Below are 24769 nucleotides of genomic sequence, written 5' to 3'. Positions count from 1 at the left end.
CCACGTAAGTAATAGTCCTTCCTACCATTATTCCTACCAAAGTGGACCACCTCACATTTGCCAACATTAAATTCCATTTGCCAGTTCCTGGCCCATTCGCCCAGCCTATCTAGATCCTTCTGCAGACTCTCCACACCCTCCGCATAATTTGCCGTTCCACCAATCTTGGTGTCATCAGCAAATTTCGACACCATACACTCAGTTCCCTCCTCCAGATCATCTATATAAATGGTAAATAGCTGAGGCCCCAGCACCGACCCCTGGGGCACTCCACTAGTCACCAATCGCCAATCCGAATAGCACCCATTGACCCCCACTCTCTGCCTCCTATTTGACAGCCAATCTTCTATCCACACTAACACCCTACCCCCAACTCCATGCCCCCTGACCTTCTGTAATAACCTCTTGTGAGGCACCTTGTCAAACGCCTTCTGAAAATCAAGAAACACCACATCCACTGGCTCTCCTTTATCCACCGCCCTAGACACATCCTCATAGAACTCCAATAAATTCGTCAGACACGACTTCCCCTTAACGAAACCATGCTGCGTCTGCTCTACCAAACAATTCTCCTCAAGATGCCACGCTATTTTCTCCTTGATCATGGATTCTAACATTTTACCTACAACAGACGTTAAACTAACCGGCCTGTAATTTCCCGCCTTTTGCCTGCCACCTTTCTTAAACAACGGCGTAACATTAGCCGTTCTTATGTTCTTATACACCAACACTTGGACAGAGGCAACTCGAGCCTTGAGAGCTCTTTCTTATAGGGAAGTTATTTTTAATTTTGTGCAAAGAACAGCTCAGTGTTCTTTAGCTTTTTATTATTTGCCCGATTACCTTGACTGTTAAATCTTGTATCAATAGATAGGAGGCTGATTTGAGTAATGGTCTAGGCTTCATTCATGACCCTCTGTAGTTTCTTACGGTCTTGAACAGTGCAGGAGCTATACCAGGCTGTGATACAACCAAAAAGGTCTGGGGGCGAGCGATGCAATAAAATCCTACCCTACTTGTCCTGTCCTTTCCCCTCAGGAGATTAAATATTTACAGTCACACAAATGTATCTGGGAATTAGCACGCCCAATGTGAACAATAAACCCATTATGTTACTGATAAACCAAATGGAAATGAGTACTTTACATTTCATTTTCCTGATCTCTCTGACTGATGGATAGATAAATTATATTCTGACAGCCCCTATTTCAGAGTAAATTATGAATGAGGCTTGTTAAGTGAAACACTTCCAAAGCAAGAGCAAACACAACACACTTTACAAGATTTAACAGTCAAAGTAATCGGGCAAATAATAAAAAGCTAAAGAACACTGAGCTGTTCTTTGCACAAAATTAAAAATAACTTCCCTATAAGAAAGAGCTCTCAAGGCTCGAGTTGCCTCTGTCCAAGTGTTGGTGTATAATACAAAACTAGTGAAACGTGTAAAGAAGCCAGGCAAGCTGCATATTTGGAAATGTCAATCAACATCTGGACCAGGGATGAGAAAGCAATGGCTTCAGAGCCGCATACAACTCATTAAAAACTCATAGGTGGTACCAGCTCCAGGATTTTCATTATCCATTTTTTGAAAATAGATACCAAAATATGCTTCTAATTTGAAAGAATATGAATCACATAAAAATTTCTTTGGTGACGGATATTTTCACACACAACAGCTAGAACTTGTCAAATGTTTAATCACAAGCATGAAATTCTTTTAAAAACTTATTGGATCAAAATAACAACAAGTTACTTTTACGCTGTTTTTCTAAGCAAAGTTATGGTATGCACTAACACATAATGGCTTACAAATTGTCTGCTAGGCAGTCATACAGATGTATGCATCAATGAAAAGGCCCAATTGTGGCCTCTGTTTTAGGCACTTCTGCAAAAAAAATTTATTATGGGAAACAGAGGAGTGCGACATTCATCAGTACTCTATGTGGAAAATCAAAGCTAATTTTAAAAGTTAATTTGGAAAAAGAAATGTCACGGGTAGAGGGGTTGAAGTGACTCCAAATGCTGTAAATTATAGAACGAACAGTGAAAATGTTCACTGGGCCACCTAAGATTCCATCTGTCCTCATTATGTATGTTTGGCTGAGAACTCTGACCTATAAAAGCATTGGAATATCAGGAAATCTGTTTTGACAAGAGAAGTGAATTGTAATCTTTGATTGATGTCTTTAAATGGTCCTACTAAATTGATTCTTCTGTAATCTATTATATCAGTGCCTCAGTTTTAATCTGGACCAGATTAAAAGGTGTGAAGTGTTTGAAACCTCTGGTTTTGTCTAAAGGGCGTTAGTACCCATGGGGAATGGGTGTGGAGTAAGCTGGTCTGAAGGATGAGGACTGTAGACCCTTAATGCTTCTATTGCAATGGAGACAGTCCTTCTAATTGGCCCACACCAGCATTCACCCATCCCCAAAACTGCCAAGAATCTGTTTGTGTGGTTGGTAGCACCTCTCTATCCATTTTACCAATCCTCACTTCAAACCAAAACAGGCCTGCCAACCTGGGAGATTTCCTGCCTCTAGCTACCCGCTTCAGTAGCGAAAATCCAGTCCATTGTGTCTACAGGCCTTAGACAACTTGTTTTCACTTCCAATCAAATGTCCTTGAAACATATCACACACTAGGTGATTAGACTTCTTGTTGACAGTCTCACATCAATACTTCTGAAATGATTGATAACCATCTACAAATATTGTTACAGATTTACGATAGTGGACCAATCTATCCACTATATGTGAAGAAACATTTCACCTCAACTGTGCATTGTTTTACAATTATTTTCACTAGCATTCATCTGCCATTTTCGTCCATCTACTTAGATGGTCCAGAGCTCTTTGAATGCTACCAAACTCCTGTACACTAGTGAGTGAGACAAGAAAGGAAGCCAGAGATGCAGAACAAGGAGAGAAAGACATTTCTGATAACTTTAGAGTTTCCGCTGATCTCCCACACAAGTTTTGGCAGACGTTTGTGATAATTCCACAGAAGTTTAGTGCTGTAATGTTTAGCATACAATAGAAAGAGTGCTTTAAAGTTACTAAAATACGGAGGGAAGCAACTCTGTATTCCACACTATCAAAAACTTGTTACCTTTCAAAAGATTGGCCAATTACACACTTCTTGCAACAAAAATAATCCAGGATAATTAGCTTTCCTGCCCCTTGCAGATGATTTCTGAAAACAAATCTGACTTCATCATTTAAATACCACGCTATACAAGTCCAAGCACAATAAATCATTTTCCATTTCAGATTTGCAGGATTAGGATCGGTAGGTAATTGGCTGGAATTGCTGTGCTCTGAGCAACTCCAATTGAGGAGATTTCTTCGCAATAAGAAGCCAATTCAATGAAGTTTTGTGCTCGATTTTAGGAGAAGTGTTTGGAATTTTCATTGCGACTTTTTAGCTGCCCCAATCTCCGGTGATGGGAGGATAAATGGGGAAGATTTGTAACTTTTATTTTTTCCTGAAATGAGATAAAGATTGACAGGGTATAGTCTTTAATCAAGCTTTGATTTGAACATGCCATGATACATGCTCACTTTTGATATGGTGAAACATTAGACAGGCAGCACAGTTGTGGGCTAGTTTCTCACTGAGTATGCATCTATGCCCACAATCACTTCTTAAGCTCAGCCTTGTCACTGAAATAAAATGATAAGTAGAGGTCATTATCTCTGTTAAGGCAGGAACAAAGATGTACGGATTAAGTTGCTAGGCCATGATAAATTGCCTCTTAGTGTCAGGGGGATTAGAAGGTTAAATATTTGGGATTATGGGGATAGGATTGTTGTTGGTGCAGGCTCAATGGCCTCCTTCTGCACTGTAAATCCTATTATTCAATAAGGGCAGGAACAGAGGGTTTTGGTGCATTTTCTGCAGACCTATGGGAATGCGTCCAAAAGTCTTGTCAGTTCTTCATGCTAAATATTAAAAAACAGAATACTTTTCTATGTGATGCTGAGCAGAAGGTGTCCAACCCAGCAAGGATGTGGGAACGATGAGATAGAAGATAATTGAGAGTAGTGAAGCAGCTCTCTTCTCCAGAAAACAGTCAAAATAGCTGCTTGCGTGCAACTATGAACAACATAACTGAAAAGATAAGAAAAACTTCATTCTCTCGTGACCAGTAAGGGTTAAAAAAATTGAAAAAATTGCACAGTCCAAAAGCACATCTGTTATTCTGTAGACAGCTTTACTATGACGATGCATTTTAATTGTTATGGCACTTACCCTCACTGCTGTTTGTTTCCTTTCCATCCCGGGACATTGTTTCCTCCAGTTCCCCTCTAACTTTACAATCCAGATTGGTTTGAGAGCTGCCTGAACGATTTCCAGACTGCTGCTTTGATGGTTGAGAGGGTGAACCTCCACCTCTCAGTTCCTGTAAAAGGAAAAAAAAACTGTCACATTAACAGCTATTTGGAAACATCTGTGGTTTTCCTCTCACACTCAGTATTGAGTTCAGCCCCTGATCAGTGGAACTGATCATGCAGTAAAACAGGCCCACATAAGGTACAGGGCATACCACATTAGTTTCACCATGAGAATGGCCAACCGACTAGATCCTAAGTATATGTTTCAACTGATCAGTTGCAGGTTTTTGTAAAGCAGGAAGAATGACATCACTGAATAAACAATAGGTACCGAGTGCTGTGTATAATGCACAGGCCACCATTTCATTGATCATTCACAGCAAGCTGATTTAATTCACTCAAAACTGGAGGGTTAACAGAGACTTTTCCACATTTGCACTCCTACCAAACCGAACTTTTCAAACATGTTGACCTGTTTTAAATGTTAACCTTGTGGCGTGATAGATATAGAACTTCTACCACTGTACAAATAAACACAAAAGCTAACATTGTATAGTTTGACCCGAGTTTTTGGAGCAGCCTGTTCTGAGTTGTGTCTGTTAGCTCAGACTGAAAAACCAGCACGGATCTCTTAAAGGCAAATCATGTTGAATTGATTTTTGTTAAGTTTAATGAGGCAACATAGAGGCTTGAAAAAGATAATCTCGCTGATGTGGTGTGTATGGACTTCTGAAAGATGTTTAGTAAAGTACCGCGTAACAAGCTGGTTAGAAAAGTTGAAGCTCCTAGAATAAAAAGGACAGTGGCAGTATGGATATGATGTTGACTGAATGACAGGAAACAGAGAGTAGTGGTGAGCAACTGATATTCAGGCTGGAGGAAGATAAACAGGGGCGTTTCCCAGGCTTCAATACTGCTTTTCTTCATCCAGATTAATGACTCAGACTTGGATGATTTGGATGATTCTTGTAAAAAAGATTTACAAGAATAGTACTTCAGTTATGTGGCTAGACTGGAGAAATCCAGTTGCAGCTTGGGTCACTGTCTGTGTGCAGTTTGCACGTTCTCCCCGTGTCCACATGGGTTTCCTCTAGGTGCCCCACTTTTCTCTCATAGTCCAAAGATGTGCGGGTTAGGTGGATTGGCCATGATAAATTCCCTTTTAGTGTCAGGGCGACTGGTTAGGTAAATGCATGGGGTTATGGGGATAGGGCCTGGCTGGGATTGTCGTCAGTGCAGACTCAACAGGCTGAATGGCCTCCTTCTGCGCTGTAGGTTTCTATGATTCTATGAAATCTGTCCTCAGAGAAAAGGTGAAGGGAAGGTTTGATCAAAGTGTTTAAAATCATGTGAGGATCCAGCTAGAGTGGATAATGAGAAACAGGTCCTATTGGCAGAGGGGTTGAAAAACTGAAGCACACAGATTTAAAGTGATTGGCAAAAGAGCTCAAGACAACATAAAGAAAATCTTATTTCATGAAGTGAGTGTTGAGGATCTGAATACATTACCTGAAAGGGTGGTAGAGGTAGATTCAGTCAGGGCTTTCAAAAGGAAATTGGATAAACATCTGAAGGTAAAGAATTTACAGGGCTATGGGGAGATGGCACAGACTCCACAGATTCATTGTCCTCCTTCTGTGTTATAACCATTCTATGGACTGGATTTTACATTGGGGACAGGGTTCCACGTGACCTGCTCACCACAAAACCAATTAATGGATTTCCAGTTGAATTAAAGGGACTAATTATTGTAAAAGCCATTAGGACAGAATGAGATTCACCTATTCCATGCCTGAGTCCGTCAGAAATGTGCTGAGGAGTTCTCAGACAGAATTCTGTGCTAAAATCTGGAATATCACAGCTAATATGCTCGACCTTAACTTTCTGTTTCAAATCCAAACCTCTTGATTGAATATCAAATACCTGAGTATGTTCAGCATTGCAAGCTTCTTTATGAGAATGCCTGCTGAAGGAAGCCATCGAAATTGATGCCACATCTCTATATCATGGCAATTTAGACATGCCACCATTTTCTGCATTTGTACTAATCGAACTTTGAACTGAGCAACTCACACAGTTGAGTTCAGTTTTAAAAATCAATGCCCAAATAGATGGTGTTGCCACAGGATTCGCTCTAGATACAGCACTTGATAACATTTTTATTTTTTCCATGAGAAATGTGTTTTTTGATGGAATGGGCCCTATCCTCCCAGCTGTGCAGATTTCTGATATGCAGATAATATGTTCATGATTTTTGAGTCTGCATCCATATCTAAGCTCTATCCTGTGCTCAAATTCACTTTTGCAGTGGAGCAATCTAATGGATCCCTTTGCTCAATGTACAATTTGAGAAATCCACAATGGGTTCTCCATTATTATCTACTGCAAGCCTGCCTTCACTGGTCAATATCCACGTGAGGCTTCACACGCTACAAGATTGACCTCATCAGCAATCCTGTGAATAGGGCTCCAGCCTTTTTCTCACCTTGCAAGCTGATGCAAAATAAAGCATATCAAAGCTCACCTGCAAGATAATGCCTGTCCTCATCAGATCATTGTTCGCTATATATCATATTAAGCTCACAAATGGGCCAAAGACTGCCACTTTTGCACCCTGAAAGAGTCCAATCTAACTCAAATTACCTTGGAAAGGGAAAGTATCTGAAAAATTTGAACATTAGGTTCAGCAAGACATTTCATGCTGCTACTATGCAGTGGCGACATGAGTGGCATTTTCTGCTAACAGGAAACACTGCTGTCAGTCTAGATAAATATTCTGCTTACCACACAATCCATTAATGCTGCATGTGAACATTACTGCTAGTGTAATGCCAGCTAGATATCCCATGCAGTCCAATGATTTGCAGCTTGAATCAAACAGCATGTTCCTTTGGGTGTTTTGGAATAGGCAGACTACAGAATATACTCAACAAGCCCTTGCATACAAAACCCAGAGCAAACATGCACTGTTAAATGATTTTGTGATTGGGCAGCACTTGCTAATCAATCTGAGTATGCTAATAGCTACACTAACAATCAACTTAAATAAATGAGCCCAGGTTGTAATATGATTCATTTACATTTACACTTGCGAGAAGGAACACACATTCATACATAGGGACCCATTTTCTACAAACAAAAGCCAAATTACCCGGGAGCCTGGGAGCCTATAATTCTCTGTTGCTTTCTCCATGGCAATGCTTCAGCCAATAGGAGTCAACTTACCAACCAATTGGCACCCTCTTTCTCTGGTAAATTGTTGTGCCCATTTGAAACTTGGCATTCTTGCATTTGTCCTGATGAATGCAAAATGAAAAGCTTGGGCACTACGGCTCTCTTTTCAGCAACAGACAACTATTTATATTGCACATTGATGTACAAATCAAACAAGTTTATAATTTTATCAAACGAAATGAAATAAAACTGCAAATAGCAATGAATATAAAAAGCTTCATAATAGTTAGACTGCTAAATGTATAAGAGATATTGGGAGCGATTCTCCCATCCTGCTGTGCTGCTTTATTAGTGCAACAGGCCAGGAGACTCTACTGGTGGCCAATTCACACGATTTGTGCTGGGCGTCCAGGCCTCCGCACGTCTCCCAGCGTTGGATCTCCAGAGCTGCATAATGTATGCAGCAGCTCATTTACATGCGATTTAAATCCTATTAGCGGTCCTGGGACTGAAATCTCTGGGCCTGCTAGCCTCTCCCCACCACCAACCCCAGGAGTGGTTCACTCCAGTGGGCTTTACTATAGCTCCCGACTTGCGGGATGCTTGGAGTCCGATCCTGTTGGAGTGAAAGGGGGAGGTGGTCAATTGAGAGAGTCAAGCACTGGGGATGTGCCCCCTGGGCATTGCCACCTTGGCAGTGCCAGCCTGAATCCCCAGCACTGCCCAATGGGCAAAGTGCCAATGCCAAGAAGGCATCTTGGCACTGCCCACTGGGCATGCGGCAGTGCCAAGGGGGCCAGGCCTAATGGAGATGGGGCCTCTTGGGGCGATCAGTGGGGTGGGGGTGGAGGCAACTTGCTTGGGAGGGGGTGGTCAGGGCTGCAGTGGGGGAGTGGCAGCACTGTGGGGGGTGTAATTTGGAACTGCCAGTGGGGGGAGAGGGATTGGGGTGAGGGGGTGGGAAATTGGGGCTACCAGTGGTGGGGGTCAGGGCTGGGCCCAGATATGTCTAGGTGGGGCAGCAATTAGGCTTTGGGGTGTAGGTAAGGCAGCAATGTGGGGGTCACAGGACTGGCCAGAAATTAAGCTGGCCAATGATTGGGAGGCTGGCAGACAGGGGCCACTGTGCATGTGCCGATCTCGGCGCTGACAGATCAGTGCGTACGCACTGGCCCGCTCAGCGTTATTCTGCCGGCCTCCTGGGTGGCAGTAGGTCCCGCTCACTGATTTCTAGGGTGTATCACACTAGTGCACACTGCAGTGCACAGAGTGTGGGAGATTCAGTTTGAAAAAAGAAGCATGATTTACTCCAGTTTTTATGCAAATTCAACGCTTAGAATTTTTTTGGGAGAATTGTCCCCGTTTTCTTTCATAATATTGTTCTTATAACAAAAATAAAAGAAAGCAACATTGCAACATACATAAACCCAGTGGTTAACAGTATCTCAGTAAGATTCTCAGTCATTGGGAGGTTAAGCTTTTATCAGTATCTTGGTATTTTACTGTGCTATATAAATCAGAAGGTTAAATACATTGTAGTTAGTACAATTTTTCACATTAGCTGCAACTGCCTTCATGATAAATACTGACAAATTCTTAATTTAACTAAGTAATTACTCAGTATTAAATCTAAATTTAAAGCCAATCATGATAATGATATTTGACCCAGCTCATACAAGAACAGAAGGGAGAAGCCCAACTTAATCATTATCGTTCTTCAAGTTAAATCCATCAGCTATTATACATGTTTAATAATCAAGCAAACTTTCAATAACTACTGAAATATGTCTACAATAATTAACTGCCAAAGAATCAGGTCAATAGCAAACTAAACTCTTCCTTGGTGAATCAATTCTTTAACTTTCTGGTTAATCAGTAATTTACAACATTGCTAAATAACATGCCACAGAACTGTCATGCATCATTGTTGAACACCAATGAAACCCTGATTTGCTAGAATATACGAACATTATTGGAATTGGAATCAGTACTTCTTTATTATGAACATTCCCATTATCCTGTGTTTAGTTTGGTTGGTCATTATACTTAACCAAAGCCTTTACTTACATAAAGTCCATCAAAGAATCAACAAGATTGAATGTTGCCTGTATGTCCAATGGAAGCACATTTTTGAGCTTACAGTAAAACTGAACATTGAGGCAATGCTTCTAGGCTGATAGAAACTGATACTAGTTGCTGATATGTTACCAAACTAGAATGTGAAATGGGAATCCACTTTCTCTTCCTTTGGGTTCTATACCACATGGACACTTATTCCACACTGCAGTCTCAGTTTTTAAACAAAATATCTTTCCCAAAGGCCGTATAGTACTTTGTATAAACAGAGCCAATAATTCACAAATGGGAATGGTGCTTCTTATGGCCCTGCTCTTGTAGAAACAACCCATGTTAGGTTCGATGATTAACCAAATTGCAGGAGAATTGTATCTCGGCTTTCATTTAAAACTTCTGCTGAATGCTGATGGTTATAGAATATATCTCTTGAGGAAGTCTTCTGTAAGTTAACAGCAAGATGCTGATGTCAATGTTGCATTTCTTGAGGTAAGCCTTCACAGTGTTTTTGAAGTGTATCCTTTAATCGTCTCCTTCCTTGAGCTAGGTGAAAAAGATATGCTTTGGCAGTCGAGACTCTGACGTCCTAAGTACATGGTCAGCCCGGCAGTGTTGGTTTCTGATGATCATGGCCTCGACGTTGATGCTGTTGTCTCCTTCAAGGAAGCTGATGTTGTACATCTGTCCTTCCAGCTGATGTAGAGGATCAGACAGCATTGATGGTACCTTTCTAGGGCTTTGAGGTAGCACCTGTACGTAGTCCAAGTCTCTGAGGCATACAGAAGAGTTGGGAGGAAAACTGCCTTGTACATGAGCATCTCTGTATCAGCACGGATGTTGCAGTCATCAAAGACTCTCATCCTGAGACACCTGAAGGCAGCACATACATAAAAGAGGGCACACATAACATAACAGAAATGTTAGGGACACAAGATTTAGTGAGAGGGAGGAATTGAAGCAAATCATATTAGTAGGGAAATAGTGTTGGGGAAATTGATGGGATTGAAAGCTGGTAAATCCCCAGGGCCTGATAATCCACATCTAAGAACACTTAAGGCAGTAGCCCTTGAAATACTGGATGCATTAGTGGTCATCTTCTTAAATTCTACAGACTCTGGAACAGTTCCTTTAGATTGGAGGGTAGCTAATATAACACCAATATTTAAAAAGCAAGATAGAGAGAAAATAGGGAATTATAGACCAGTCAACCTGACATTGGTACTTGGGAAAAGTCCATTATCAAAGATTTTAAAGCAGAGCATTCAGAAAACAATGGTAGAATCGTGCAGGGTCAGCATGGATTTCAAAAAGATGGTTGACAAATCCACTGGAATTATTAAGGACATAACTAGTGGAGTTGATGATGGGGATCCAATGGATGTGGTTTATTTGGACATTCAGAAATCTTTCAACAAAGTCCCATGTACGAAATTAGTGTGTGTACAATTAAAATGCATGGGATTGGGGGTAGTTTCCTCCCACACCCCAAAGATGTGCTGTTAGGCTGATTGGCAGGAATAAATTGTCTGTAAATCAGATTCCCTCAATCTGGATGGCCATAAAACATTAGACAGGGGTCATGGGTGGAGTAGGGGGACTGGTGGCGTGGGCTCATTGGGCTGAAGGGCCTATTTCCCAGGCTGATTTTGTTCTTTGTTCTTTGTTTTATTGAGATGGATAGAAAACTGGTTGGCAGACAGGAAACAAAGAGTAGGAATGAACGAGTCTTTTTCTAAATGGCAGGTAGTGACAAGCGCAGTGCCACAGGGATCGATGCTAGGACCATGCTATTCACAATATATATTAATAATTTAGATGAGGGAACTAAATGTTCCCTTCAAATTTGCAGATGATACAAAACTTTGTGGGAGGGTGAGCTGTGAGGAGGATGCAGAGATATTTTGGTATGATATGGACAGGCTGAGTGAGTGGACAAATACATGGCAGATGCAATATAATGTGGATAAATGTGCGGCTATTCACTTTGGTGGCAAAAACAGGGAGGCAGATTATTGTCTGAATGGCTATATGTTAAGACAGCGGAATGTGCACTGAGACTTTGGTGTCCTCGTATACCAGTTGCTGAAGGTATGCATGCATGGGCAGCAGGCAGTAAAGGAGGCAAATGGTATTTTGGCTTTCATAGTGAGAGGATTCAAGCACAGGAGCAGAAATGTCTTGCTGCAATTACATGGAGCCGTTGTGAGGCCGTACCTGGAGTATTGTGTTTAGTTTTGGTCTCCTAATCTGAGGAAGGATATTCTTGTTATAGAGGGAATGCAGAGAAGGTTTACCAGACTGATTCTGGGATGATGGGAATGACATATGAGGAAAGATGGAGTCAGTTAGAATTATAGTCACTGGAGTTCAGAAGAATGATCTCATAGAAACCGACAAAATTCTAGCAGGACTATATAGGGCAGATGCAGGAAGGATTTTCCTAATGATGGGGATGTCCAGAACCAGGGGTCATTGTCTAAGGATTTGAGGTAAACCTTTTAGGACTGAAATGGGGAGAAATTTCTTCACCTAGAGCAAGTGGAATTCACTACCACAGAAAGCAGTTGAGGCCAAATGTTTTCAAGAAGCCGTTAGCGATAGTTCTTGGTGCAAAGGAGAGAGAGTAGGATCAGTTTATTGAGTTGAATAATCAGCCATGATCATAAAGAATGGTGGAGCAGGCTTGAAGGGCTGAATGGCCCACTCCTGCTACTATTTTCTATGTTTCTACCGTTTGTATGTAACACCCCTGCATTCACTTCATCTGACACCACAATGCAGGACCACAAACAGTCTGTCCACATGAGACAGCAATTTACTTATACTTCCTCCACATTCATATACAATACCTCATTCACTACTCTTGAAAGAGGTTGCTCTGCAATGGGGAGATGAAGCATAGATTAGGAAATCCAGGTTACTGAACATCACTTGCAAGTACAATCCTGAGATCCCTGTCGCTTACCACTCTCTCTGTTTCACTACCATTCCATCCTCTGTATCCTTCGTCTTTAGCAGTGTTTCAGTGAAGCTCAACGTAAGTTCAAAGGACAGCAACTCACCATCTTACTTAGTAGTTGCAACACCACCTGCTACCCCTGCTCACCCCCCCTGCACTGCCACCTCCATCTGATATTAATATTGATATCAAACCTAAACCAATTTTCTCTCCTACTATAGATGCTGGTGAATTGTTCCCTCATACTTTTCCTTCCTATAAGCTGTTCATCTGTATACTTTTCTGCAACTGGTGAAGAACAATGTAGCCAAATTAACTCTACCTCACTCCATAGAGCTCCAATTGACTTGCTATGTGTTCTTAGCATTTTTTTGTTCATGTTTCAGGTCTAGTTGCATGTGTTTTGTACATGTACAAGCTGACAATGAACACTTTGTGAAAGAACAAAAGAAAAGCGAAGGTGTGTAAGTGAGCAAAATAAATGGGTAAATAAACTCAAAAATTACTGACAGATCTTGGCAAGGGAAATTTCATAAAGAAAACTAATTTATGATTAGCTCAACCCAATAGTTTGGTAATCTGATGACCCAGATCTCTCTTGCAGATTGCAAAACTTCCTGACTGATGAATTTCATGGGAAACTATTTTGGCATTTAGTGAATGGAGGAAGATTAAAGGCAGGACTATGTTAGCAACTATACACTTAAAACTATTACACAACTGGGAAGCTTTCCCAGTTCATCTCAATCAGCCTTCCAAATTATCTGAAAATAACGGATATTTATGTAAGTCAATCAGAAAAGTGCATATATACATAAATAATGTGTATATGTGTAAGTGCAATGAATTTATCCAGTTGAATTGGGGCGGCACGGTGGCACAGTGGTTAGCACTGCTGCTTCACAGCGCCAAGGACTTGGTTTCAATTCTGGCTTCAGGTCACTGTTTGTGTGGAGTTTGCACATTCTGCCCGTGTCTGCTTGGGTTTCCTCCAGGTGCTCCGATTTCTCCCCCACACTCCAAAGATGTGTGGGTTAGGCCGATTGGCCATGCTAAATTACCCCTTACTGTCAGGGGGGCTGGGTTGGTAAATACGTGGGCTTATGGGGTTGGGACCTGGGCGGGATTGGTCTCAGTGCAGAATCAACGGGTCAAATGGCCTCCTTTTGCACAGTAGTTGCTATGATCTATGATCGTCTATGAATTATACAGGCCAAGAGGTGGCATGTTTGACCAAATCTATATGCAACTTAGAAAGATGCTGGTGGTGTTACAATTTAAGCTGAGAAACTTGGGTTATCAAGAGAAAAATATCAGGCAAGGACAGGAGAAGTAGCTTCTGTGATTTCCCTAATACCTGATAACCTGCAGATGCTCACTATCAAGATTCAGTCATAATCAATGGACAACTAGCTACCATGGAACCATAATCTAATAAAGGGTCAATGTGTTTAGGACATGAGGGGATAGGGAGAAAACAAGAACTGCTGAATGGATTGTTAATACTTAGTTATTGCTAAGAAAGTTTCACTCAAAATGCCTGTGGTAAAGTCTTGTTGGAGATTGAGAGTGATCACAACTACCAAGTTAGTTGACTGTTTTGTAAGATACAGCCAACAGCTTGTTCAATGCTCCTTTAGCTATATCTGCCACAGCTATTTCCTGTTAGTTAATCAAGTACTCAAATGAACTCTTTCCATCAATCAGCTTCAGATCTATAGCTTTATACATAATAAATAAAACTCTATTTTATACTATTTTTTACTAAAAGAAAAGTTGTAATTATACAAATCAACAACTAAACAGTAATCCAGCTCACCTTAACAATTACAATAATAAAATTGCATTCAAGATGGTGCCAGAGTGTGGCAACTTCTTGCAAGCCGTCCCCAGTATACCCTCCTATTTTATCTGTTACTCTCGTTCTCTGCTTTTAAAACTGTTCTCTAACTCTTTCAAAGTCTCCAGCAAAGATCTACTTACACCCTAGCTATGACTGCAACATTCTGCACCCTCTCCCTTCCTTCTCCTCATGTACTCTATGAGTGGTATGCTTTGTGTAACTTACAAGAAACAATACTTTTCACTGTATACCAAAACATGTGATGATAATAAATCAAATCAAATAAATCAGTGAATATTTCACGGAGACTCTCGCCATCAAAATAAAAGCACGTTGAAATAGTCTACAATGGAGAAACATTGAAGTTGTATCATTCATTTAAATATTATAATAAGATTGTGTGCTTCAGATTTTAACACCATTTTAGGTTTATAATACCTGGCCAGCCAGCTATTCTGGGCCTCAGGAAACCCATCAGCTAAAGCTAAGGTATTGTTTTGTGGTGAAGTTAATGCCTCTGCAACATTGCTTGTGGTCAAAGAGGAGCAGGAATGATTCCTCCCAGCTTACCAAGTTTATCTGTTTCCCCATCCACAATCAGAGCCCACCAGGATCAGGAAACCCTTTTCATTCCAGGAATTGATGATTACCTCTACCACTCTCACCATATTTCTATTAATGTACCTGAAGGCTCCTCCTCCTGATCTATAGTCTCCACTCAAGCATTCCTGAACCGACAGCAAGCCTAGATTGCCAATAAGGCTGGTTCCAAAGAAGAGACATGTTGGACTGAAAACTAACTCTGTTTCGCTCTCCACAGACACTGTCAGAGCTGCTGAGTTTTTCTAGCATTTTCTGTTTTTGGATCAGGTTGGTCTCTGTTGGAGAACGTATTGGTGGGGTGGGGGGGGGGTAAAGAAAACCTCTCTGCAATATTAAAACTATGTTGTTTCCAATAAATTTCCTCCATGCTTCCTCTTTCTCACAAAACCCACTCCAACAGGCATCAGGGCATATGTTTCCATTTAGCTAGTGACCTAAATGGAAGCGCTGCACAGCACACAGCAACAATCAGTGCATTGTCACTACAAAAATCTAGACCAGGAACAGATTTCACAGTGAAGAAGTATGATCAAGTTGGAACAATGAATTCCATCCATCTGCACGGCACAGGTGAATTGAAGAGAGCAGATCAATTGAACACAAAACCTGCAGTAATAATCCTTCATTTCAGAATATAAAAAAGCTATTTCGTAATAAAAAGGAAGGAACGGCTGCTTTTCCTTTTTAAAATGCTTAACTTAACTAATTAATTATACTTCCACTAATATTTTGTGTGCAACTTTCGAAAAGGTCAAAGTTCAAAGAAAAACACTTTCCTTCCTCATAGTGCTGTTTCAGTGGTGTTACTGATGGTGAGCATCTCAGAACAGATCAGATTTCCAACCATTCCAAGGAATTTTCTAATATTGTAGAACTTTTTTTTCATTTATTAGTGTCACAAGTAGGCTTACATTAACACTGTGAAAATCCCATAGTCGCCACACTCCAGCACCTGAGGGAGAATTTAGCATGGCCAATCTACCTAACCAGCATGTCTTTCAAAGTGTGGGAGGAAACCGGAGCACCTGAAGGAGACATACCCCCCTCGAGGTAGTAGAAAGAGAGAGACCCAACTGGAGAGTTTCCATGTGGATAAGAAAGTAGGTGTTGCATAAAGAGCAACATCTGCTGAGTGTTATTTGTCGAGTTAACATCAAGACCACACAATATTGATGTAACTATTGCTCTGACTATGATACAAAATGGCATGACTGGGGCTGGTGGAAAGCAGAAGTATCACCTTGTGCACAGTACTGAGATGTATATCAAATAAACAAGAATGTATTTCACAAATAACAGTCTGTGGTAACATTCTTAGGGAATCAAGCTAACCCTAAATACACCTCATCCACACCGCAAACACATAACAAAACACTATCTGATGCTATATGTCGAAGTTTAGGCAAATGTACTCCCATAAACTTTCCTTCTTCTCAATGTAAGTCAAGTTAAATTAAAACAAAAAAACTAATAAATAATTTTTACTTGTATATTTCCCACAGTGGTATTTTTACTGACACCATGTTGTGCATTCATCATGTCAATATCTATATCAACGAAATGTTTCTCTCTACATTAGTTCACATAAACCTCATTTTGCCTCACTATTCAATGACAGGGGTATTTGTATCTTAAATGAAAGAATTTCCTTATCCTGGATTTCACACTTTTAATTCTTCGAGTCTACAGAAGGCCTTATTATTTCAAAAACAAACCCAATCTATTTTACTGATTGCAAGAGCAAAGCTCCAAATATTAACTGCCGAAATAACTTTCCATTTCTAAGCAAGGCATTGTAAATGTACTGTTTGTATCTGTGCAGTGTCAAATATAAGTGATGCAGGACTATTCCTCACATGGGATCCAGGAGAAGTCCCATGTAACTCCAGATTAATACTGTAACTTTAGCACTGGTGTGAAGTGTAAAGCACTTGCCATTCTCTAATCATGATCAACTGGACTTTGTCTTCTCTCTGACTCACATTTCTCGAACTTCCTCCTATAATTCCTTCTGCATCAGTTTTTGGTCACTCTCAATCTAAGTATTCCCCACATTGAATGCTATGCTCGCCGATTATTCCAGATAGCATGAGAGTCTTCCAGAATGGATGCTGGCTCTTGTCGATACTGCTCTTGGTGAACGAGGACAAAAGTGCTTGGATGTCCCAGTTTACACCTGTATGTCTCTGATGGTCCTGTACTGTCAATGCACATCTTGTTCAATTCTAGTCTCCTCTGTGGAGCTACGTCAGATCAAGCAGTCCCTGATGAGACATACTCTGTGGCTGGCTCCTGACCAAGGCCCCTTAAACTCACCAGAAGGCAGCTTGCCACACTACCTGCAGGATTATGACAATGAAGTTGGAGTAGTCAAAGTAAAAAGCCTTTGGCTGCCTGCCCTGTTTGATTGATTGCCTTGGGCCAGCAGGAGCAAGGTGACCTGCACTGAGCGGTGCAACCAGTGATAAAGATCTAAGCAGGAATCAGGCAATGATGAATTTGCAAAACAAGTGCTAGGTTCTGGTTACCAATAAAACAGGGTGTGCATTGCCATCCATGAGCTTCAATTTTAGCATCAACATGCTCAGGTCACTTGTTTAAAATTATAACCTTCAACGGCAGCCATTGGCACTCTCAGCAAAGCAGATATCAAGTCATTAAGTAAATGCCAAAACATTTGCAGACTGCAGCAAATGTCATGTGATCAAACCTTCGGGAATAGGAATAAATTTGGCAAGGCTACTGCACAATGATGCTAAAGTAACAGTATGACATACCCTTGGAGGAACCTGCAATGCGTACTTATATAGTTTTAGACATGAAAGATATGTAACATGTAAATGCCATATGTTAGTACACAATGAGTCTCCCTATAGTTCTGAGCTGATATAGTAAATTAGGAAACTTTCTGTTGTTCTGTTTCTATGCTATTTCTTGCATTTAGCCTTCTTTTTTTCTCCTGTATGCAATGACTCTTTATTCAGGCCTGATTCCACAATCACCACACCTCCTTTGTTTATGAGCCCATCCAGTCACTTCGTGTGTGTAAATCTGCACAGTGAGTGCCATTGAATATTTTGCCATCACAGCCTGAGCAACCCATGTTCTTACCTGATGTCTCAATAAACACAGTTAAAGAAGATGTAGGAATGGTGAGGTGAGACATCAACTGCTCTTGACATTAAGGCAGCATTTGGATCAAAGAACCCCCACAAAACTGGAATCAATGGGAATCAAGTGAAAAACTCTCCACTGGTTGGAATCATACCTTGAAGGATGGTTGCTGGAGGTCAGTCATCTCAGCTTCAATACACAAGTGCCAGGTAATGACCATCTCCAACAAGAGAACATCTAACTGTCATACCTTGACATTCAATGGCATTACTATCGCTGAATCCCCCATTATGGGAGTTACTATTGACTAGAAACTTAACTGGACTAGCCATATAAATACTGTGGCAACAAGAGCAGGTCAGAGGCTAGTAATCGTGTGACGTGTATCTCACCTCCCAACTCCCCAAAGCCTGTCAACAATCCACAAGACATAAATCAAGACTATAAAGGAATACTCTCTGCTTGCCTGGATGGGTACAACTCCAACAAAGCTCAAGAAGCTTTGTTCATCCAGGACAAAGCAGCCCACATGATTGGCACCCTATCCACAAATATTAAATTCTTCCATAACAAATGCACAAAGGTAGCAGTGTGTACATTGTGTAAGATGCACTGCAGGAACTCAACAAGCCTCCTTACAAGGCACCTACCAAACCCCATCAACTACCATCTAGAAAGACAAGGGTAGCAGATACATGGGAACAGCCCCACTTTAGAAATTCCCTTCCAAACAACTCACCATCCTGACTTGGAAATATTTCTTCACTGCTGCTAGGTCAAAATCCTGGAACTCCCTCCATAACAGCACTGTGGGCACACTACATCACATGAACTGCTGCTGTTCAAGAAAGCTGTTCACCACCACCACCTTCTCATGGGCAATTAGGGATGTGCAATAAATGCTGACCTAGCCAGCAAAGCCCACATCCCTTGAATTAATTAACACAAGGATCAGGAGTGAGAGCACTAAATAATCTTCCCCATCTCAAAATATCACTGAAGTTAAGGTCAGTTGATTTGGCACAACGTAGAAACAGACCTTCTGGATCTGTATTGCTTAACTATTCATCAATAAACTTGTATAGCAGCCATCAAAACCATTTCTAAATAATTTCACTGAGTCATGGCGCATCCGTGAATCTTGGATTAGCCAAAGCAGCATCTGCAATTCAACATCTAGCGCTGTTTTTTAAAATGATGAGGTTGAGCAAATATTTACAGGTCAGGAATAGCAACAGCTACACACTGAGGAAAGGTCATTTTATCCAGGAATATCCTGCAGGCCTAACCTCTGAGAGATATCTGCAGCGTATGAGAGATTTTTCAGAACCAGACACCTATAACCTTCCTGAGTACAATTGTCAACTTACTAGCAGTTTATAGTAGCACTGTGTTATGGAATCCAAACCAACTAGCTCCTGAGTTAATAATATTGCCCAAAATATTTTAACATGACATACTCATAGCCAACGTATGGGAAAGAAATTTGTCCAATCTGGAAAAGATGCAAATCCAGTCCTAAAAATAAAATCCCAGTTTATTAACCAACTATCCCAAATTAGTCCTAGATTCATAGAATCCCTGCGCAGAAGGAGGCCATTTGGCCCAGCGAGCCTGCACCGACAACAATCCCATCCAGGCCCTATCCCTGTAATCCCCACTTTTTTACCCTGCTGGTCTCTACTAAGAGTCAATTTAGCATGGCCAATCAACCTAACCCACACATCTTTGGAGTGTGGGAGGAAACCAGAGGAAATCCATACAGATATGGGGAGAATGCACAAACTCCACACAGACAGCGCCCAGAATTGAACCTGGGTCACTGGCATTGTGAGGCAGGAGTGCTAACCACTATGCCACCATGCTGCAAACAACAAGAGGTATTTCACATCTTTCAAAAGCTAAATAAAATAGAAACATAGAAAGTAAAAGTTGGCCTTTTTGCTCTTTGAGTCTGCTCTGCCATTCAGTATGACCATGGCTGATTTTCTATCTCAACACCATACTCCAGCGCTCTCCTCATAACTCTTGACACTTCAACAATATAGGAATTAGGAGCCAGAGTCGGCAATTCAGCTCTTTGAGCCTGCTCTGCCATTCTATGTGATCATGGCTGATCTCCATCTCGTCTTAACTCCACTTTTATCGTCCAGAAATTGATCTATTTCCTTCTTAAAAATATTTAGTAACTTGAAGTCCACAGCCTTCTGTGATAGAGAATTCCACAGGTGGAGCACCATCTGTGTGAAGAACATTCTCGGTCATCTCAGCCTACGCCGTATCCTGAAACTCTGATCTCTTGTTCTCCACCTCCCACCATCTCCTCCCTGCCGCCCCCCCCAGAGCAAACAACATCCCTGCATCCAGTCTGTCCAGCCATGCCAACATTTTGTATGTTTAAATTTGATCCCCTCTCATTTTCCTTAATTCCAGTGAATACAGGCCCATTTGAGCCAATTTCTCCACTGACAACATTCTCAAGATTCAGTCTGGTGAACCTTCACTGTATTCCCTCTATGGCAAGAACATCTTTTCTTAGATAAGGAGACCAAAACTGCGCAGGAAACACCAGATGTGGTTTCACTCCTATGCTCAAGTCCTCTTGCGATGAAGGCCAACATAATATTTGCTTTCCTGACTGTTTGCTGTACCTGCATGTTTGCTTTTATTGATCGCTGTACTAGGTATCCAGCTCCCTTTGTATGTCAGCATTTCCCAAGTTATCACCATTTAAATAACACTCTGCCATTCTGTCTCTCCATCTGAAATGGATAACTTCATTTTCATCCACACTATACTGCATCTGCCATGTATTTGCCCACTCAACTTGGCTAAATCACGTTGAAGCCTCTTAACATCCTCCTCAGCATTTACATTCCTACCAAGTTTGGTGACATCATCAAACTTGGAAATATTACTTCTGACTCCCTCATCCAAATCCTTATTGAATGTTATGAATAGCTAGGACCCAAGCCCCAGTTCTTGCAGAACCCTACTGGTTACTCCCTCTCACTTTGAAAATGACTCATGCATTCCTACTCCCTGTTTCCTGTCTGCTGAATTCTCAATCCACGCCAATATATTACCCACAATCTCATGTGTTTTAATCTTGCACACTAACCTCTAACATGAGATGTTACCAAAAACTTTCTGAAGATCAAAATACATCACATCCACTGATTCACCCTTATCTATTCCACTCATTTCATCCTCAAAATCTCCAGTAAGTTTGTCAAATATGAATTGCCTTCTATGAATTTATAAATGTAACCAATTACCAGTTCTCTGCAAGGGGAAGAAATCTCTCACAAGCATAAAATGTTTTCAAAGTGATATTTGGTTATTATGTTGACTTGCCAAATTAGCCTAATTACAGTGTGCGGCAACTCTCCAGCTCCATGTGCTCCTGCACAGATCACACTGGGACCACGCGAGGTTGGAGAATTGTGGGGGAGGGGCCATAGTGTGTTTAGCACGAGGAGAACCCTGTTTGGGATTCTCCCCATCCAAACGCCGACGTAATCACATTCCTGCCCAGTGAGGGCAAGAACTAGATTAGCACAGTTACATTGTCATTTAAATAGATTGGTCAGAATTTTATGACTCCACCGCCATGGGAATCGGAGCGGGTGAGTGGCGGACAATGGGAAGTTCCGTTGACTTTGGATGGGATTTCATGGATTCAGGATCAGTGAAGCTGTAAAATCCCTCCTGCTGTGTCAGCTTTAATGGATTCTCCCTGCTTCTGGGATTTTCCAAACTTCTGGGGTAGCAGGAACCCACTGCAATAACCACTGGAAACCAGTCATGGTGGCCCCACCAGGGATCTCAGAGGCTATTGAAGCACCTGGAGGGAAATGGCTGGTGAGTGCCCTGGCATTGCCCTTCGCAGTCGTTTCTTGTCCTGTTCACAAACACTTCAGATAACTGGGGACAAAGCTGTAAAAACACAGGTGACCCAGAACAGGAAATCTCTCCTCTAAAGTCCTGCCATTGAGGTGCATGGCAAACATTTTCTCATCACTGCTAATGGGGAAAATCCAATTAATCATAACATTGCACCTGGAGAAGACAAGGTGAATAAGTTGTGTTAAGCATTGCCAAATATAATAAACCAAATGGCAATGACACTTGTTTTTTCTCTCCAAATCTGAAAATACCAGCACCCACGCATATGTACACAGCCAATATTTGTAATGTGTATTTACACATACACTGCAGCTTTTATTTTGTAGGGGAATTGAAGGACACGGAACATTCCCATTCTATCAAAAATACAGCTAATTTATGCATTGGGTGATGGCGGGGAACAGACTGACTCCAGCCAGTAGCATGATGGTTCTCAAACAACATCACATTCTAACACCTTAACTCCAATTTTGAGGGTTTGGGGAAGGTGGGGACACAAAAATAAATTGTAATTTTTTTTTTAGATTTGAGATGTGCACAACACTGGAAAAGCTGCTGTTTCTTGTCTAAGCTTAGTTGGCTTTCAGAATCTAATGTGATGGGTCACCAGTCTGCATGATGAAACTGCTCCCACAAAGCTGTTAGATAGGAAGGGCCAGGATTTTGAAGCAGTGAAGTTTATGGAATAGCACATTATATATCCAAATCAGGATGAAGCATGACTTTGATGCAGATTGCGTTCTCATGTATCATGCCTTTGTTCTTCTAAATGGTTGAGTTCACTGGTTTGAGAAATGTTATCTATGAAGACTTGACTAGTTGCTGCAGTATACATTGTAGCTACTGAATCCATGGAACACCAGTGATGGAACATCAGGCTAGTGAATGAAGTGTTGATCGAGCAATTGCTTTATCCAGGTTGGTGTTAAACTTTCAGATGGTCTTGCAACTTCATCAATCCAGAAAAGTTGAGAATATTATGTCACAATCCTAACTTTTACTTGGAGTTGGTTGTGCAGATTTAAGAGCTGAGCCATGCAGACAGAATACCCAGCTTCTGACCCCACTCCAATCAACGCTACATGTATTTATCTAAGACAACCGAGTTTCTGATTAACGTTGACCTCCAGGATCTTTATGGTGAGCGATCCAACAATGGAAAGACCACTGAATGCAAGGTTGAAGATGCCCAGCACTTTTGTGGTATGAATATCACTTGTCATTTATCCGTTCAAGCCTGGATGTCAATGAGATCTTATTGCAATTGGACATGTACTGCTTCATTATCTAAGAAATTGTAACTACAACTGAATGTGCAATCATTAATTAACAGCCCCACTTTTGACCTAATGATGAGGAGAAGATCATGAATGAAGCATCTGATAATAGTTGAGACAGAATTTCTAATTCTCAGTTTCCCATTGGCTGTGAATAAATTACTCCACTCAAATTGTTGGATCTTTAAAAAGGCAGAGTTAAACCATATAAATAAAACTTGAGATTAAATAATTTTAAATATATCTTGGGTTTTGCAAGTTTTTTTTTAAATTCATTAAGCTATCTTACCTCTGAAGAAAATAGACAGCGAGTTATAGAGATTGTGTGTCAAAATCTTTTATGGAATTGACAGTTCACGAGCATGTGCTTTCAGCTAGAAGACTATGCATGGAAAGATATCAGAATAGAACATAGAACATAGAACATTACAGCGCAGAACAGGCCCTTTGGCCCACGATGTTGCGCCGACCAATTAAAAAGCAATGACCCTCTAACCTAAACCAATCCCTTTCCATCCATAAACCTATCCACGGATCTCTTAAAGGCCCCCAAACTAGGCGCATTTACAACTGCAGCAGGCAGGGCATTCCAATCCCTCACCACCCTCTGGGTAAAGAACCTACCTCTGACATCCGTCCTATAACTACCACCCCTTAATTTAAAGCTATGCCCCCTCGTGCTAGCTTTCTCCATCCGAGGAAAAAGGCTATCACTGTCCACCCTATCTAAACCTCTAATCATCTTATATGTTTCAATAAGGTCCCCTCTTAGCCACCTTCTTTCTAACGAAAACAACCTCAAATCCCTCAGTCTCTCCTCATAGGACCTCCCCTCCATACCAGGCAACATCCTGGTAAACCTCCTCTGCACCCTCTCCAATGCCTCCACATCCTTCCTATAATGTGGGGACCAGAACTGCACACAATACTCCAAGTGCAGCAGCACCAGAGTTTTGTACAGTTGCAACATGACGCTGCGGCTCCTAAATTCAATCCCCCTACCAATAAATGCCAAGACACCGTATGCCTTCCTAACAACCTTATCTACTTGATTCCCAACTTTCAGGGATCTATGTACACATACACCTAGATCCCTCTGTTCATCAACACTATTCAGAGTCCTACCGTTAGCCCTATACTCTACACATCTGTTATTCCTACCAAAGTGAATTACCTCACACTTTTCCGCATTAAACTCCATCCGCCACCTCTCAGCCCAGCTCTGCAACTTGTCCAAGTCTCTCTGTAAACTATGACACCCCTCCTCACTATCTACCACACCTCCGACTTTGGTGTCATCCGCAAATTTACTAAACCACCCAACTATACCCTCATCCAGATCAAGAACAGCTTCTTCCCTGCTGCTGTCACATTTTTGAATAGACTTATCTTGCATTAAGTTGATCTTTCTCTACACCCACTCCTGCACAACAACATCTCCTTGCATAGACTCCCCACAGAACCCTCCTCTTCCTGCATAAG

General features: G+C 41.3%; 1 protein-coding gene across 4 annotated transcripts in view; it reads right to left on the bottom strand.

Moving 5' to 3' along the window:
• The window catches only part of xirp2b (xin actin binding repeat containing 2b), a 122488-nt gene that overhangs the window by 68519 nt on the left and 29200 nt on the right, over positions 1 to 24769 (bottom strand). For 2 of the 4 annotated variants that reach the window (XM_080199196.1, XM_080199197.1), the window contains exon 2: positions 4253 to 4403. In XM_080199196.1, coding sequence (XP_080055322.1) covers positions 4253 to 4403 — 151 coding nt within the window. Of the gene's footprint in view, positions 1 to 4252; positions 4404 to 4547; positions 4623 to 4882; positions 4897 to 24769 lie in introns of those variants that run through there. The other 2 variants (XM_080199199.1, XM_080199198.1) reach the window with 2 other exon arrangements.

The sequence above is a fragment of the Carcharhinus amblyrhynchos genome, chromosome 11 (genome assembly GCF_965287045.1).
Source record: "Carcharhinus amblyrhynchos chromosome 11, sCarAmb.v2.hapA, whole genome shotgun sequence".
Taxonomy (NCBI): domain Eukaryota; kingdom Metazoa; phylum Chordata; class Chondrichthyes; order Carcharhiniformes; family Carcharhinidae; genus Carcharhinus; species Carcharhinus amblyrhynchos.
Note: the sequence above shows the minus strand (reverse complement) of the source record. Positions and strands in the feature narration are given on the sequence as shown.